Source organism: Bombina bombina, chromosome 4 (assembly GCF_027579735.1).
Source record: "Bombina bombina isolate aBomBom1 chromosome 4, aBomBom1.pri, whole genome shotgun sequence".
NCBI classification, from domain to species: domain Eukaryota; kingdom Metazoa; phylum Chordata; class Amphibia; order Anura; family Bombinatoridae; genus Bombina; species Bombina bombina.
The window spans coordinates 456,316,046-456,334,868 of record NC_069502.1 but is presented as its reverse complement, the minus strand read 5'-3'; the positions used below and the strand labels follow the sequence as shown (position 1 = coordinate 456,334,868).

Below are 18,823 nucleotides of genomic sequence, written 5' to 3'. Positions count from 1 at the left end.
CGTGTGTGCATTTGGGATTGGCTAAAGGCTGTCACATGGTACAGGGGAGTGGAAAAAAACATAACTTTTAAAATTGTCAGAAAAAAAAATCTACTCCATTTGAAGTTCAGACTAAGTGCTATTGCATTGTCTTGTTATGTTGCATTTGTTGATTATGCAAATCTACTCTGTTGACTGGTCCTTTAAGTTGTTTAGAGTATATGAGTACCAAAAGCTATGAAACCCAGGTCTCATGTCCATTTTGTAATGGGCCATGGATGCTATGTATATGTTTGTGAGCCCTGGAAAAATAAGTCATAAGACTTTTTATAAAGTAATTTCATTCCTAAGATATGGTGAGTCCACAATGTCATCATTTACTGTTGGGAATATCACTCCTGACCAGCAGGAGGAGGCAAAGAGCACCACAGCGAAACCGTTAAGTATCACTTCCCTTCCAAAAAACCCCAGTCATTCTCATTGCCTTGGTGCATGGAGGTGGTGAAGTTTTGGTGTCTGAAGACAATTGGATTTCTTTCGCTACAAGCAAGATTTGAACTATTTTAGAAAGCCGGAGTAGGTTTACTCTCTTTCCTTTGTTTCAAAGATTGGGTCAAGCTGTAGTCCACGTAAATCTTTTCTGTAGGGTGGTGGTGGCTTTAAAGCAGTTAGGAACTTGTGAGGTGGGCCTCGCTGGGTTTTCCTAACATATTTGCTGCCCATGGTGCAGAAAGCCAGAGTAGGTTTACTCTGTGCTTTCTTTTTTCTACAGGTCTATGTGAGTTGTGGCGTCCTCTCACACCGTGTAGGCTATCCTCCTGCCAGATGGCTAGATGCAGGTAAGTGGTGTGTCTTCTATGTATGGGTACTTGAACTTTTGAGACAAATTGCAACATTATTTGGGACATGTATATCCTTGGGAAGGATATTTTAGGCAGGATACAGGCACTTTCTGGTGACCAGAAGACTAGGGGTTAATACTTTTATGTATATAGTATTCCCTAACTATCTGGTTCTTATTATGGCTTGTGCTCACGTTTCAGAGCCTCTTTAGGGGTTAATTAACTCCTTTAATTATTTATACCTTTTGAATTTTGGTGATAACCTTTAAACGATTTTCACTGTTATGGGAGTCTGCTTTTTTCTTCTATCTTCTAGCCTGTTGCTAGTGTCTCAAGCGGAGCAGCACCATTTTAGATATAGGGGTGCTGAAATTCTTTTAGGGCTAAATCCTCTCAACTGGCAGAATGAAGCGCGATGTTGGTATCTAACTGTGCGCTTCATTTCTGTGCCGACACACTGTTCCCGCCTCCTCCTTTGTCTTGATGTGGAGAAGTGCCATTTTGGCTCTCACTGAGCCGGTCATGTGAACACGCCCCCTTTTCTCCGGTTAGATCGGAGCAGCATGTTTATTTAGCCTGTTAAAAGACATTGAATCCTATCGGAGCTGGACTTATTATACTTAGAGTAAGAGAAAAAAAATATACATTGCTTGCTGTGTTGATCCCTTGTTTAAAGTGAAGGTAAACTTTGGTGAATGAAAGCCCGTTTTTTAAAAATACTATTAAAAACAGGGACACTTTCATTCATCAAAGTTTACATAACCATTGAATCCTTAAAGGGACAGTAAACCTTAAAAATAATGTTATATAATTCTGCACATAGTGCAGAATTATATAACATTATATTAGCGCAAACGTTATAAAACAAAATTTCCCCTTTGAATTTAAAAAAAACCCTGCTGTTTTACAGACCCGCTCTCTGTGATCTTCTGAGCGGGTCTGTTTTTTTCAAACAGTGCATTGGGCCAGCTGTATAGTCACAGCTCGGCCCGACCGCGCCATAGCACTAAGTGCAGCTCGCTCCTGCTCTGTCAGACAGCAGGAGCGAGCTGCACTTAGTGCTATGGCGCGGTCGGGCCGGGCTGTGACTATACAGCTGGCCCAATGCGCTGTTTGAAAAAAACAGACCCGCTCAGAAGATCACAGAGAGCGGGTCTGTAAAACAGCAGGGTTTTTTTTTAAATTCAAAGGGGAAATTTTGTTTTAAAACGTTTGCGCTTATATAATGTTATATAATTCTGCACTATGTGCAGAATTATATAACATTATTTTTAATATTTACTGACACTTTAAGTTAAGGGTTTATTAAATATCATCATTTCTTAAATTGTGATTTGGGGCTTATGTTTAGAGTTTTGGAACAGGGGTCTGTTCCTAGGAACAAATGTTTATTGGCTCTTGAACAAATTTTTTTTTTTTTTTAATCAAGCACATCTGTCCCTCATATTTAGAATATATCTTTTAAAGAAATAAAGATATTCTTTGTTGGAGCCTTTCGCCTCTAAGGATAATTTTAAACAGAATAAAATGTCTATGCTTTTCTGTGTCGCTTGTTTAGCAAAAGCTATTGAATGTACAGATGTTCCCTCTGAGCCTTATGTCTCCCAGGATGATGCTGTTCAGGCAATGCCACAGCTTTTTCCTTAAACGTCCCAAGCCTCTATGGCGTCACATGCAGTGCCCTGCGGTTCCTCTCAATCTCCTGGAGGAGTGTATTTGCCCACAGATTTTGCAGCTCAGGTATTCTCTGTGATATCTGCGGCTTTATCTGTTTTTTCCTTACCTACAGGGAAAACGCAAGAGGATATTTAAAGTTTTCAGAAAGTAAGGTTTCTGCTCCACCGGTTGCTCTCTCTCTTAAGGTTGGTGAGGAGGATTCGCTGGTAGTTTCTGAGGGTAAAATCTTGGATTCGGACAGTATCATTCCTTCATCTGATGCTGAAGTGGTCACCATCAGATATATGCTTGAACACCTCGTGTATTTTTAAAGGAGGTTTTGGCTACTTGGACGACATCGATTTCACTGTTGTTGTCAACCCTTGATAGTTTAGTAGATGTTATCATTTCTATGATGTTCCTTGCTATGTGGAAGTGTCCTAGATGCGCTATGGCGATTGTTCTCAGGAATAGGAGAAGCTAGGGATACCTTTCTCCCTGTCTCCCGTCTTTTAAAGGATTTCTCCTGTCGCTGGCTCCATTAAATGCACAGTGTCTTAAGTAGAAGGGACCATTTCTACTATGGCTCTAAGAACTTCGATCCCTATAGATGATAGGTGCTCCTTTACGGCTCCATGGACAAGAAGCTGGAGGAAATCTACAGTTTGTGTTGCCACTGTGTCAAGTGCGGCATCTTTTTGGAGCAATGCCTTGTTTAATTAGACTGTCTGTGCTAGTCCGCAGGGCGTTGTGGCTGAACTCTTGGTCAGCTGAGAAGCCTTCCTGTGGTTTAGCGGTCCAGCCTAGGATCTACAACTCTGCAGATGCAGGTTCAATATCCATGGCCATATTTGAAATATATTTAATGTTTCCTCCAAGTCCAAGCTTCTGGTAAGGATGAGACCTTGTTTGGACCTGGTCTGCAGAATTATCTTCTGACTTTACAGGTGGAAAAGGTTTTTTTCTACCACACATCAAAAGGAATAGACTAATGGAAAGCATTCCTTTTCCTCTTACTGCAGGGACAGTCCAGTCTTCTCGGTAACCCAATCAGTCTTTGTCCAGGGGGAAGCAATCTAGACTTTCTTCCCAGGAGCTAATTTCTCCTTTCTGGAGTATCTGCAGTCCAGGTATGATAGGAGGCATTCTTGAACTGGGTTCAGGACCTTCCTCCCTGGGAGTGATAGTTCCAGTTCCAGTAAGGGAACAGGGTCTAGGTATTCATTCTCAAGTTTTTCAGAGTACCGTCCTTCAAAATAGACTTCCTCTCTCCTTTGGTTCAAGAGGGTCTGTTCATGATGAGCATAGACCTAAAGGATTTGTATCTTCATGTTCCCATTCTACGGGATCTTCTCTAGTTCCTGAGATTCTCCATCCTAGAAAGGCTCTTTCAGGTCTCGAGGAGTTGCAGGAGTACCTTCCTGGACAATATATGGTTCAGGTACCATTCTTCCTTTGAGCAAACTCTCTTTCGAGAGATCTTGTCTTTTCTACGTTCCTATGGATGGGAAGTGAATCTGGCGAAGAGTTTCCTTGTTCCAGCTACAAGGGTGATTTTCTCAGGGACCTTATTAGATTCTTTATCTATGACAGAGGTCAGATACCAAAAGATTTCTTCCTCTTACCTCTCTCTGCAGTCTACTGTTTGGCCAACAGCAAGCTCTAGTGGTCTGGTAGATAGCTTAGCCATCTTGCAACCAGAGGGTTGGGAGTTTGAATCCAGCTGCAGCTGATTTTCCCTTCACTTTCCAGTGACTCAATGTATGGAGGGAATTGGTCTGATGGCTCCATGGACATCATTCCCTTTGCTCGAGTACATTCGAGAGCTCTGCAGTTATGCATGTTCAGGCAGTGACCATTCGGATATCTCTGAGGATAGATCTAGTTCAGCGTTAAGAGGCTCTCTCTCATGGTGATTTTTCAGGAGTATCTGTCTCGGCTCCTGTGCTTCAGGAGACATTCCTGGGTGATTGCAGCCACGGACGCCAGCCTGCTGGGCTGGGGAGCAGTCTGGGACTCGTTAAAGGTGCAGGGACTATGGACTCAGAAGGAATCTGCTCTCCCCTTAACATCTTGGTGTTAGAGCGATTTACAATGCTCTCATGGCTTGGCCTCAGTTGTCCTTAGCCCGGTTTATCAGGTTCCAGTCGGACAATATCACCTCAGTGGCTTTCATTAACCTCCAGGGAGGAACTTGGAGTTCCTTAGCCATGAAGGAGGTGACTTGGATTGTTCAGTGGGTGGAAGCTCACAATTGCTGTCTATCTGCCATCCCCAAGCAGACTTCCTGAGCAGACAGATATTTTATCCCAGGGAGTGGGTTCTCCATCCGGAGGTGTTCTCCAGGTAAACCCTCAAATGGGGGGTGCCTGAGTTGTATCTGAGGGCGTCTCGGCAGAACGGCAAGCTTCCAAGGTACGGTTCAAGGTCAAGAGATCCGCAGGCCGCCCTGATAGATGCTCTGGCGGTTCCTTGGGATTTCAATCTAGCATATTTTTTTCCTCTTTTGCTCTTCTTCCACGAGTCATTGCTTGTATCAAACTGGAGAGTGCATCGGTAATTCTAATAGCTCCTGCATGGCGTCGCAGGATCTCATATGTAGACCTAGTGAGGATGTCATATCTTGCCTCAGAGGAAGAACCTTCTAACTCAGGGTTCTTTCCTTCGATATCTCGTTTCTCTGAAGCTGACTGCTTGGAGATTAAACGCTTAGTTCTGCCTAAGCGTGTCTTTCTGAGTCGGTCATTGAGACCATGATTCAGGCTCACAAGCCTGTTACGGGAAAGATTTTCCATAAGGTATGACATATACATATATACCTTTATTGGTGTGAATCCAAGGACTACTCTTGGAGTAGGGTTAGGATTCCTAGGATTTTGTCTTTTCTCCAGGTAGGCCTGGTGAAGGGATTGTCAGTCAGTACTCTGAAAGGTCAGATTTCTGTTTTATCCTTTTGTCAGGCCCTGGATTAAAACATTAGGCCTGTGTTTAAGTTTAGCAGCAGGCTCCGTTTGAGCCTTGCATTCCATAGATATCTTGGAAGATTTTGTTTCTTTTTGCTATCTCTTCTGCTCTGAGAGGTTTCGGAACTCTCGGCTTGCAGTGCGATTCGCCTTAGCTTATCTTTCAGGCTGATGAGGCGGTTCTACGTACGAAGTTGAATTTTCCTCCCAAAGTGGTTCAGATAGAGAGATATTAATCAGGAAATTGTTTGTCCTAATCCTCCTCCTCTTAAGGAACGTTTGTTACACAACCTGGTTGTTGTGCATTCTCTGAAATTCTACATATAGGTGATTTTGGATTTCACCTGTCCTCTGCCTTGTTTGTTAGTTTTCTCAGGAAAATGTTAAGGTCAGAAGGCTACTGCTACTTCTCTTTCCCTCTGGTTGAGAAATATAATTCGTTTTGCTTATGAAACTGCTGTTCAGCAGCCTCCTGAAAGAATTGCAGCTCATTTCACTAGGGCGGTTTCCTCTTCTTGGGCCTTCAAAAACGAAGCTTCTGTGGAACAGATGTGCAAGGCTGTATCTTGGTTCTCTCTGCATACTTTTTCAAGATTTTTCAAATTTGATACTTTTGCCTGAGGCTTCTTTTGGGAATAAGGTTCTTCAAGCGGTGGTGCCTTCTGTTTGGGTCTACCGGTCTTGTTCTCCCTCCCTGGTCATCTGTGTCCTCTAGCTTAGGTATTGGTTCCCAACAGTAAATGATGACGTTGTGGACTTACCATATCTTAGGAAAGAAAACAAAATTTATGCTTACCTGATACATTTCCCCCCCCCGGATATGGTGAGTCCACGACCCCACCCGTTTTTATTAAGACAGTTATTTTTGACTAAACGTCAGGCACTTCTACACCTTTGTATTATTCCTTTTTCCATTTACCTTCGGTCGAATGACTGGGGTTTGTGGGAAGGGAAGTGATACTTAACAGCTTTGCTGTGGTGCTCTTTGCCTCCTCCTGCTGGCCAGGAGTGATATTCCCAACAGTAAATGATGACGCTGTGGACTCAGCATATCCGGAAATAAAGAAATTTATCGGGTAAGCATAAATTTTGTTTTTTCAGCACAGGCCATGGAACTTATTTATATATATATATTTTTTAACAGATCTTTCACGGAACAGACTCGCAGAAATTCCAGCTGAAATCTGTCATTATGTCTCCCTGGAGAGCCTGAACCTATATCAGAACTGCATCAGATATGTGCCGGAGGCAACAGTGAATCTGCAGGCACTTACATTTTTAAATATAAGGTAACTTCTCAATATAACTTTGTCATTTAAGTAACACTTGCTTCTATAATGCAGCTACTGAGGACATTTTTGAGGTAAAATATCTTCCCTTTTTTTACACAGGAAGTCCAATAGAGATGAAAGCTGCTTCCCATTAAAAATAATGACTCTGGGATACATAATCTTCCAGGGGAGAGTAAGGTTAACAGTAGAGCATCTGACAATAATAAAACCTTCTTAGTTTGCAGTAAATACAAATTAAAATGAAATGTTTTCACTACAACATTACTTGCATTTGCCTCTAATTTAGTATACGTTACTTATCTGTCTGTTAAATAAATGTATTGTGAACTTTTGAACAAACCTCACCTGCATGCAGTAGGCAAGATAAATCGGTGAGATCTCTGCAGGTATAATATGCTTAGAGAATATAATAGCTTCAGACACACCCAGAGAACTTCCCTGTCCCTCCCACTTTTTGAAACTGACAGGCTTATTTCACATAGAAAAAGTGCAGTGCATTTTGTTAAAAATACACTGAAATTGTTATAATCCTAATTTGTTAAATTTACACAGAAATATTCGAAGCATGATCATAATTTGCAAATTCACAATCCTTAATACACTGTTGTATACAAAACTTAAAATGCATTAAACACAAAATAGAAAGTGTAAAGCTTAAATGTAATCAAATTTTCAGGACAAGAAATTGTCCTAAGTCTTAAAGGGACAGTCAACACCAGAATATTTGTTGTTTAAAAAGAAAGTTTATCCCTTTATTACCCATTCCCCAGTTTTGCATAACCAACACAGTTATATTAATATACTTTTCTCTTGTTAAGTGTATCCAGTCCACGGATCATCCATTACTTTTGGGATATTCTCCTTCCCAACAGGAAGTTGCAAGAGGATCACCCACAGCAGAGCTGCTATATAGCTCCTCCCCTCACTGTCAAATCCAGTCATTCTCTTGCAACTCTCAACTAAGATGGAGGTCGTAAGAGGACTGTGGTGTTTTATACTTAGTTTATTTCTTCAATCAAAAGTTTGTTATTTTTAAATGGTACCGGAGTGTACTGTTTATCTCAGGCAGTATTTAGAAGAAAAATCTGCCTGCGCTTTATATGATCTTAGCAGAAGTAACTAAGATCCTTTGCTGTTCTCACATATTCTGAGGAGTGAGGTAACTTCAGAGGGGGAATAGCGGGCAGGTTTTCCTGCAATAAGGTATGTGCAGTTAAAATATTTTTCTAGGGATGGAATTTGCTAGAAAATGCTGCTGATACCGAAGTAATGTAAGTAAAGCCTTAAAGGGACACTCAAGTCAAAATGAAACTTCATGATTCAGATACAGTATGCAATTTTAAACAACTTTCCAATTTACTTCCATTAACAAAATGTGCACAGTCTTTTTATATTTACACTTTTTAAGTCACCAACTCCTACTGAGCATGTGCAAGAATTCACAGCATATACGTATATGCATTTGTGATTGGCTGATGGCTGTCACATGATACAGGGGGAGTGGAAATAGACATAACTTTGCAATTTATTTAAAAAAAATCTACTACTCATTTGAAGTTCAGACTAAGTGCTATTGCATTGTATTCTTATCATGCATTTGTTGATTATGCAAATCTACAGTGTTGACTGGTCCTTTAAATGCAGTGATAGCGACTGGTATCAGGATTATTAATAGAGATACATACTCTTATAAAAGTGTATTTTAAAACGTTTGCTGGCATGTTTAATCGTTTTTTACATATGTTTGGTGATAAAACTTATTGGGGCCTAGTTTTTTCCACATGGCTGGCATGAAGCACCATTGAATGAAATTATTGACAAGCTTAAAACGCTTAAGCTAGCTAACTCATTTGTTTCTGATGCCATTGTTCATTTGACTAAACTAACGGCTAAGAATTCTGGATTCGCCATCCAGGCGCGTAGGGCGCTATGGCTTAAATCCTGGTCAGCTGACGTGACTTCAAAGTCTAAATTACTCAACATTCCTTTCAAGGGGCAGACCCTATTCGGGCCTGGCTTGAAGGAAATTATTGCTCACATTACTGGAGGCAAGGGTCATACCCTTCCTCAGGACAGGGCCAAATCAAAGGCCAAACAGTCTAATTTTTGTGCCTTTCGAAATTTCAAGGCAGGAGCAGCATCAACTTCCTCCGCTTCAAAACAAGAGGGAACTGTTGCTCATTCCAGACAGGCCTGGAAACCTAACCAGTCCTGGAACAAGGGCAAGCAGACCAGAAAGCCTGCTGCTGCCCCTAAGACAGCATGAAGGAACGGCCCCCTATTCGGAAACGGATCTAGTGGGGGGCAGACTATCTCTCTTCACCCAGGCGTGGGCAAGAGATGTTCAGGATCCCTGGGCGTTGGAGATCATATCTCAGGGATATCTTCTGGACTTCAAAGCTTCTCCTCCACAAGGGAGATTTCATCTTTCAAGGTTATCAGCAAACCAGATAAAGAAAGAGGCATTCCTAAGCTGTGTGCAAGACCTCCTAGTAATGGGAGTGATCCATCCAGTTCCGCGGACGGAACAAGGACAGGGATTTTATTCAAATCTGTTTGTGGTTCCCAAGAAAGAAGGAACCTTCAGACCAATCTTGGATCTAAAGATCTTAAACAAATTCCTCAGAGTTCCATCATTCAAAATGGAAACTATTCGGACCATCCTACCCATGATCCAAGAGGGTCAGTACATGACCACAGTGGACTTAAAGGATGCCTACCTTCACATACCGATTCACAAAGATCATCATCGGTTCCTAAGGTTTGCCTTTCTAGACAGGCATTACCAATTTGTAGCTCTTCCCTTCGGGTTGGCCACTGCCCCGAGAATTTTTACAAAGGTTCTGGGCTCACTTCTGGCGGTTCTAAGACCGCGAGGCATAGCGGTGGCTCCGTATCTAGACGACATCCTGATACAGGCGTCAAGCTTTCAAATTGCCAAGTCTCATACAGAGATAGTTCTGGCATTTCTGAGGTCGCATGGGTGGAAAGTGAACGTGGAAAAAAGTTCTCTATCACCACTCACAAGAGTCTCCTTCCTAGGGACTCTTATAGATTCTGTAGAGATGAAAATTTACCTGACGGAGTCCAGGTTATCAAAACTTCTAAATGCTTGCCGTGTCCTTCATTCCATTCCACGCCCGTCAGTGGCTCAGTGCATGGAAGTAATCGGCTTAAGGGTAGCGGCAATGGACATAGTGCCATTTGCGCGCCTGCATCTCAGACCGCTGCAATTATGTATGCTAAGTCAGTGGAATGGGGATTACTCAGATTTGTCCCCTCTACTAAATCTGGATCAAGAGACCAGAGATTCTCTTCTCTGGTGGTTTTCTCGGCTCCATCTGTCCAAGGGTATGACCTTTCGCAGGCCAGATTGGACGATTGTAACAACAGATGCCAGCCTTCTAGGTTGGGGCGCAGTCTGGAACTCCCTGAAAGCTCAGGGATCGTGGACTCAGGAGGAGAAACTCCTCCCAATAAATATTCTGGAGTTAAGAGCAATATTCAATGCTCTTCTAGCTTGGCCTCAGTTAGCGACACTGAGGTTCATCAGATTTCAGTCGGACAACATCACGACTGTGGCTTACATCAACCATCAAGGGGGAACCAGGAGTTCCCTAGCGATGTTAGAAGTCTCCAAGATAATTCGCTGGGCAGAGTCTCACTCTTGCCACCTGTCAGCGATCCACATCCCAGGCGTGGAGAACTGGGAGGCGGATTTTCTAAGTCGTCAGACTTTTCATCCGGGGGAGTGGGAACTCCATCCGGAGGTGTTTGCTCAACTGGTCCATCGTTGGGGCAAACCAGAACTGGATCTCATGGCGTCTCGCCAGAATGCCAAGCTTCCTTGTTACGGATCCAGGTCCAGGGACCCGGGAGCAACGCTGATAGATGCTCTAGCAGCTCCTTGGTTCTTCAACCTGGCCTATGTGTTTCCACCGTTTCCTCTGCTCCCTCGACTGATTGCCAAAATCAAACAGGAGAGAGCATCAGTGATTCTGATAGCGCCTGCGTGGCCACGCAGGACCTGGTATGCAGACCTAGTGGACATGTCATCTCTTCCACCATGGACTCTGCCTCTGAGGCAGGACCTTCTAATACAAGGTCCTTTCAACCATCCAAATCTAATTTCTCTGAGACTGACTGCATGGAGATTGAACGCTTGATTCTATCAAGGCGTGGCTTCTCCGAGTCAGTCATTGATACCTTAATACAGGCACGGAAGCCTGTCACCAGGAAAATCTACCATAAGATATGGCGTAAATATCTTTATTGGTGTGAATCCAAGAGTTACTCATGGAGTAAGGTTAGGATTCCTAGGATATTGTCCTTTCTCCAAGAGGGTTTGGACAAAGGCTTATCAGCTAGTTCTTTAAAAGGACAGATCTCTGATCTGTCTATTCTTTTGCACAAGCGTCTGGCAGAAGTTCCAGACGTCCAGGCATTTTGTCAGGCTTTGGTTAGGATTAAGCCTGTGTTTAAAGCTGTTGCTCCCCCGTGGAGCTTAAACTTGGTTCTTAAAGTTCTTCAGGGAGTTCCGTTTGAACCCCTTCATTCCATTGATATTAAGCTTTTATCTTGGAAAGTTCTGTTTTTGATGGCTTTTTCCTCGGCTCGAAGAGTCTCTGAGTTATCTGCCTTACATTTTGATTCTCCTTATCTGATTTTTCATTCAGACAAGGTAGTTCTGCGTACCAAACCTGGGTTTTTACCTAAGGTGGTTTCTAACAGGAATATCAATCAAGAGATTGTTGTTCCATCATTGTGTCCTAATCCTTCTTCAAAGAAGGAACGTCTTTTGCATAATTTGGACGTAGTCCGTGCCTTGATGTTTTACTTACAGGCTACTAAAGATTTTCGTCAAACATCTGCCCTGTTTGTCATTTACTCTGGACAGAGGAGAGGTCAAAAAGCTTCGGCAACCTCTCTCTCCTTTTGGCTTCGGAGCATAATACGCTTAGCCTATGAGACTGCTGGACAGCAGCCCCCTGAAAGGATTACAGCTCATTCTACTAGAGCTGTGGCTTCCACCTGGGCCTTTAAAAATGAGGCCTCTGTTGAACAGATTTGCAAGGCTGCGACTTGGTCTTCGCTTCACACCTTTTCAAAATTTTACAGATTTGATACTTTTGCTTCTTCGGAGGCTGTTTTTGGGAGAAAGGTTCTACAGGCAGTGGTTCCTTCCGTTTAAGTGCCTGCCTTGTCCCTCCCATCATCCGTTTACTTTAGCTTTGGTATTGGTATCCCACAAGTAATGGATGATCCGTGGACTGGATACACTTAACAAGAGAAAACATAATTTATGCTTACCTGATAAATTTATTTCTCTTGTAGTGTATCCAGTCCACGGCCTGCCCTGTCCTTTTAAGGCAGGTCTAAATTTTAATTAAACTACAGTCACCACTGCACCCTATGGTTTCTCCTTTCTCGTCTTGTTTCGGTCGAATGACTGGATATGACAGTGAGGGGAGGAGCTATATAGCAGCTCTGCTGTGGGTGATCCTCTTGCAACTTCCTGTTGGGAAGGAGAATATCCCACAAGTAATGGATGATCCGTGGACTGGATACACTACAAGAGAAATAAATTTATCAGGTAAGCATAAATTATGTTTTTACCTCTGTGATTACCTTGTATCTAAGTTTCTGCTGACTGCCCCCTTATTTCAGTTCTTTTGACAGACATGCAGTTTAGCCAATCAGTGCTCAGTCCTAGGTCACTTTACGTGCATGAGCTCAATGTTATCTATATGAAACATGTGAACTAATGCCCTCTAGTGGTCAAAATGTATTCAGATTAGAGGCAGTCTTCAAGGTCTAAGAAATTAGCATATGAACCTCCTAGTTTTAGCTTTCAACTAAGAATACCAAGAGAACAAAGCAAAATTGGTGATAAAAGTAAATTGGGAAGTTGTTTAAAATTGGATGCCCTATTTAAAACATGAAAGTTTTTTTTGGACTTGACTGTCCCTTTAAGTAAATTTAAAATTCATATCACTACACAACAGAAGCATGATTTTACTATCCTGTAATCAGTGGGGCTAATCGACATCAAGAATGTTGTGTCTAGAACCCTTGTGGACTAATCGAAGTATTGATGTATCAGGTGGTGGCTTATATTTGAGACCTTGACACGCCCCTCCATGGTAACTTCGGGCAGTGCAGCCTTGGATAGCCTCTTATTCTAGCATCTTTTCCACTTATCTTCCCAAAGATTTGCTCATTACTACTTTTCTCCAACATAGGTGTGTCCGGTCCACGGCGTCATCCTTACTTGTGGGATATTCTCTTCCCCAACAGGAAATGGCAAAGAGCCCAGCAAAGCTGGTCACATGATCCCTCCTAGGCTCCGCCTACCCCAGTCATTCTCTTTGCCGTTGCACCGGCAACATCTCCACGGAGATGGTTAAGAGTTTTTTGGTGTTTAAATGTAGTTTTTATCCTTCAATCAAGTGTTTGTTATTTTAAAATAGTGCTGGTATGTACTATTTACTCTGAAACAGAAAAGAGATGAAGATTTCTGTTTGTAAGAGGAAGATGATTTTAGCAAACGTTACTAAAATCGATTGCTGTTTCCACACAGGACTGTTGAGATGAAGTAACTTCAGTTGGGGGAAACAGTTGGCAGACTTTTCTGCTTGAGGTATGACTGGCCACATTTCTAACAAGACTTTGTAATGCTGGAAGGCTGTCATTTCCCCTATGGGGACCGGTAAGCCATTTTCTTAGATTAAGTAAAAGAATAAAGGGCTTCATAAGGGCTTAAAAAACTGGTAGACATTTTTCTGGGCTAAAACGATTACTTTGCTAAGCATATTTGGCAGATTATAACTCTTAATAGTTATTATAATCTTGGGGATTGTTTTAAAAAAACAGCAGGCACTGTATTGGACACCTTTTTCAGATGGGGGCCTTTTCTAGTCATAGGCAGAGCCTCATTTTCGCGCCACTAATGCGCAGTTGTTTTTGGAGAGCAAGGCATGCAGATGCATGTGTGAGGAGCTAAGAACCACTGAAAAAGCTTATAGAAGGCGTCATTTGGTATCGTATTCCCCGCTTGGTTGGGTCTCAGCAAAGCAGATACCTGGGACTGTATAGGGGTTAAATGTAAAAACTGCTCCGGTTCCGTTATTTTAAGGGTTAAAGCTTTCAAATTTGGTGTGCAATACTTTTAAGGCTTTAAGACACTGTGGTGAAATTTTGGTGAATTTTGAACAATTCCTTCATACTTTTTCACATATTCAGTAATAAAGTGTGTTCAGTTTAAAAATGAAAGTGACAGTAACGGTTTTATTTTAAAACGTTTTTGGTGCTTTGTTGACAAGTTTAAGCCTGTTTAACATGTCTGAACCATCAGATAAGCGATGTTCTATATGTATGAAAGCCAAGGTTTCTCCCCATTTAAATTTATGTGATGATTGTGCCATAGTGTCCAAACAAAGTAGGGACAATGATGCCACAGATAATGATATTGCCCAAGATGATTCCTCAAATGAGGGGAGTAAGCATGATACTGCATCATCCCCTTCTGTGTCTACACCAGTTTTGCCCACACAAGAGGCCCCTAGTACATCTAGTGCGCCAATACTTATTACCATGCAACAATTAACGGCTGTAATGGATAATTCTATTGCAAACATTTTATCCAAAATGCCTACTTATCAGAGAAAGCGCGATTGCTCTCTTTTAAACACTGAAGAGCAAGAGGACCCTGATGATAACTGTTCTGACATACCCTCACACCAATCTGAAGGGGCCAGGAGGGAGGTTTTGTCTGAGGGAGAAATTTCAGATTCAGGAAAAATTTCTCAACAAGCTGAACCTGATGTTGTAACATTTAAATTTAAATTAGAACATCTCCGCGCACTGCTTAAGGAGGTATTATCTATTCTGGATGATTGTGACAATTTGGTCATTCCAGAGAAATTATGTAAGATGGACAAGTTCCTAGAGGTTCCGGTGCCCCCCAATGCTTTTCCTATACCCAAGCGGGTGGCGGACATAGTAAATAAGGAGTGGGAAAGGCCCGGCATACCTTTTGTTCCTCCCCCTATATTTAAGAAATTATTTCCTATAGTCGACCCCAGAAAGGACTTATGGCAGACAGTCCCCAAGGTCGAGGGGGCGGTTTCTACTCTAAACAAACGCACTACTATTCCTATAGAAGATAGTTGTGCTTTCAAAGATCCTATGGATAAAAAATTAGAGGGTTTGCTTAAAAAGATGTTTGTTCAGCAAGGTTACCTTCTACAACCAATTTCATGCATTGTTCCTGTCACTACGGCAGCGTGTTTCTGGTTCGAAGAACTAGAAAAGTCGCTCAATAAAGAATCTTCGTATGAGGAGGTTATGGACAGAGTTCAAGCACTTAAATTGGCTAACTCTTTTATTTTAGATGCCGCTTTGCAATTAGCTAGATTAGCGGCGAAAAATTCAGGGTTTGCTATCGTGGCGCGCAGAGCGCTTTGGCTAAAGTCTTGGTCAGCGGATGTGTCTTCCAAGACAAAATTGCTTAACATCCCTTTCAAGGGTAAAACACTGTTTGGTCCTGATTTGAAAGAGATTATTTCAGACATCACCGGGGGAAAGGGCCACGCCCTTCCTCAGGATAGGTCTTTTAAGGCTAAAAATAAGCCTAATTTTCGTCCCTTTCGCAGAAACGGACCAGCCTCTAATTCTATATCCTCTAAGCAAGAGGGTAATACTTCTCAACCCAAACCAGCCTGGAGACCGATGCAAGGCTGGAACAAGGGTAAGCAGGCCAAGAAGCCTGCCACTGCTACCAAAACAGCATGAAGGGATGGCCCCCGATCCGGGACCGGATCTGGTGTGGGGCAGACTTTCTCTCTTTGCTCAGGCTTGGGCAAGAGATGTTCAGGATCCTTGGGCACTAGAAATAGTTTCTCAGGGTTATCTCCTGGAATTCAAGGAACTACCCCCAAGGGGAAGGTTCCACAGGTCTCAATTATCTTCAAACCAAATAAAAAGACAGGCATTCTTACATTGTGTAGAAGACCTGTTAAAGATGGGAGTAATTCATCCAGTTCCAATAGGAGAACAAGGGATGGGGTTTTACTCCAACCTGTTCATAGTTCCCAAAAAAGAGGGAACATTCAGACCAATTTTAGATCTCAAGATCCTAAACAAATTTCTCAGGGTTCCATCGTTCAAAATGGAAACCATTCGAACGATCCTTCCTACCATCCAGGAAGGTCAATTTATGACCACGGTGGATTTAAAGAATGCGTACCTACATATTCCTATACACAAGGAACATCATCAGTTCCTAAGGTTCGCTTTTCTGGACAAGCATTACCAGTTTGTGGCACTTCCATTCGGATTAGCCACTGCTCCGAGAATCTTCACAAAGGTACTAGGGTCCCTTCTAGCGGTTCTAAGACCAAGGGGCATTGCAGTAGTACCTTACTTGGACGACATCCTGATTCAAGCGTCGTCTCTGTCAAAAGCAAAGGCTCATACGGACATCGTCCTAGCCTTTCTCAGATCTCACGGATGGAAAGTGAACAAAGAAAAAAGTTCTCTGTCCCCGTCAATAAGAGTTCCCTTCTTGGGAACAATAATAGATTCCTTAGAAATGAGGATTTTTCTGACAGAGGTCAGAAAATCAAAACTTCTAAGCTCTTGTCAAGTACTTCATTCTGTTCTTCGTCCTTCCATAGCGCAGTGCACGAAGTAATAGGATTGATGGTTGCAGCAATGGACATGGTTCCTTTTGCACGAATTCATCTAAGACCATTACAACTGTGCATGCTCAGACAGTGGAATGGGGATTATACAGACTTGTCTCCGATGATTCAAGTAGATCAAAAGACCAGAGATTCACTCCGTTGGTGGCTGATCCTGGACAACCTGTCACAGGGAATGAGCTTCCGCAGACCAGAGTGGGTCATTGTCACGACCGACGCCAGTCTGGTGGGCTGGGGCGCGGTCTGGGAACCCCTGAAAGCTCAGGGTCTATGGTCTCGGGAAGAATCTCTTCTCCCGATAAACATTCTGGAACTGAGAGCGATATTCAATGCTCTCAAAGCTTGGCCTCATCTAGCAAAGGCCAAATTCATAAGGTTTCAATCAGACAACATGACGACTGTTGCATATATCAACCATCAGGGGGGAACAAGGAGTTCCCTGGCGATGGAGGAAGTGACCAAGATAATTCAATGGGCGGAGGATCACTCCTGCCACTTGTCTGCAATCCACATCCCAGGAGTGGAAAATTGGGAAGCGGATTTTCTGAGTCGTCAGACATTCCATCCGGGGGAGTGGGAACTCCATCCGGAAATCTTTGCCCAAATAACTCAATTATGGGGCATTCAAGACATGGATCTGATGGCCTCTCGTCAGAACTTCAAGGTTCCTTGTTACGGGTCCAGATCCAGGGATCCCAAGGCGACTCTAGTAGATGCACTAGTAGCACCTTGGACCTTCAACCTAGCTTATGTATTCCCACCGTTTCCTCTCATTCCCAGGCTGGTAGCCAGGATCAATCAGGAGAGGGCTTCGGTGATCTTGATAGCTCCTGCGTGGCCACGCAGGACTTGGTATGCAGACCTGGTGAATATGTCATCGGCTCCACCATGGAAGCTACCTTTGAGACAGGACCTTCTTGTTCAAGGTCCATTCGAACATCCGAATCTGGTTTCCCTCCAACTGACTGCTTGGAGATTGAACGCTTGATTTTATCAAAGCGTGGGTTTTCAGATTCTGTAATAGATACTCTGATTCAGGCTAGAAAGCCTGTAACTAGAAAAATTTACCATAAAATATGGAAAAAATATATCTGTTGGTGTGAATCTAAAGGATTCCCATGGAACAAGATAAAAATTCCTAAGATTCTATCCTTTCTACAAGAAGGTTTGGAGAAAGGATTATCTGCAAGTTCTCTGAAGGGACAGATCTCTGCTTTATCTGTTTTACTTCACAAAAGGCTGGCAGCTGTGCCAGACGTTCAAGCGTTTGTTCAGGCTCTGGTTAGAATCAAGCCTGTTTACAGACCTTTGACTCCTCCCTGGAGTCTAAATCTAGTTCTTTCAGTTCTTCAAGGGGTTCCGTTTGAACCCTTACATTCCGTAGATATTAAGTTATTATCTTGGAAAGTTTTGTTTTTGGTTGCAATTTCTTCTGCTAGAAGAGTTTCAGAGTTATCTGCTCTGCAGTGTTCTCCGCCCTATCTGGTGTTCCATGCAGATAAGGTGGTTTTGCGTACTAAGCCTGGTTTTCTTCCGAAAGTTGTTTCCAACAAAAATATTAACCAGGAGATAGTTGTACCTTCTTTGTGTCCGAATCCAGTTTCAAAGAAGGAACGTTTGTTACACAATTTGGACGTAGTCCGTGCTCTAAAATTATATTTAGAGGCTACTAAAGATTTCAGACAAACATCTTCTTTGTTTGTTGTTTATTCTGGTAAAAGGAGAGGTCAAAAAGCAACTTCTACCTCTCTTTCTTTTTGGCTTAAAAGCATTATCCGATTGGCTTATGAGACTGCCGGACGGCAGCCTCCTGAAAGAATCACAGCTCACTCCACTAGGGCTGTGGCTTCCACATGGGCCTTCAAGAACGAGGCTTCTGTTGACCAGATATGTAAGGCAGCGACTTGGTCTTCACTGCACACTTTTGCCAAATTTTACAAATTTGATACTTTTGCTTCTTCGGAGGCTATTTTTGGGAGAAAGGTTTTGCAAGCCGTGGTGCCTTCCATTTAGGTGACCTGATTTGCTCCCTCCCTTCATCCGTGTCCTAAAGCTTTGGTATTGGTTCCCACAAGTAAGGATGACGCCGTGGACCAGACACACCTATGTTGGAGAAAACAGAATTTATGCTTACCTGATAAATTACTTTCTCCAACGGTGTGTCCGGTCCACGGCCCGCCCTGGTTTTTTTAATCAGGTCTGATGAATTATTTTCTCTAACTACAGTCACCACGGTATCATATAGTTTCTCCAATGCATATTTCCTCCTGTACGTCGGTCGAATGACTGGGGTAGGCGGAGCCTAGGAGTAATCATGTGACCAGCTTTGCTGGGCTCTTTGCCATTTCCTGTTGGGGAAGAGAATATCCCACAAGTAAGGATGACGC

The 18,823-nt window shown here is 42.7% G+C and overlaps 1 protein-coding gene across 1 annotated transcript in view; it reads left to right on the top strand.

Moving 5' to 3' along the window:
* The window catches only part of LRCH3 (leucine rich repeats and calponin homology domain containing 3), a gene marked incomplete in the record, with an annotated part of 799,481 nt that overhangs the window by 100,225 nt on the left and 680,433 nt on the right, over nucleotides 1–18,823 (top strand). Inside the window, 1 exon segment of the mRNA XM_053711931.1 lies at nucleotides 6,585–6,729. Within this exon segment, the coding sequence (XP_053567906.1) occupies nucleotides 6,585–6,729 (145 nt within the window).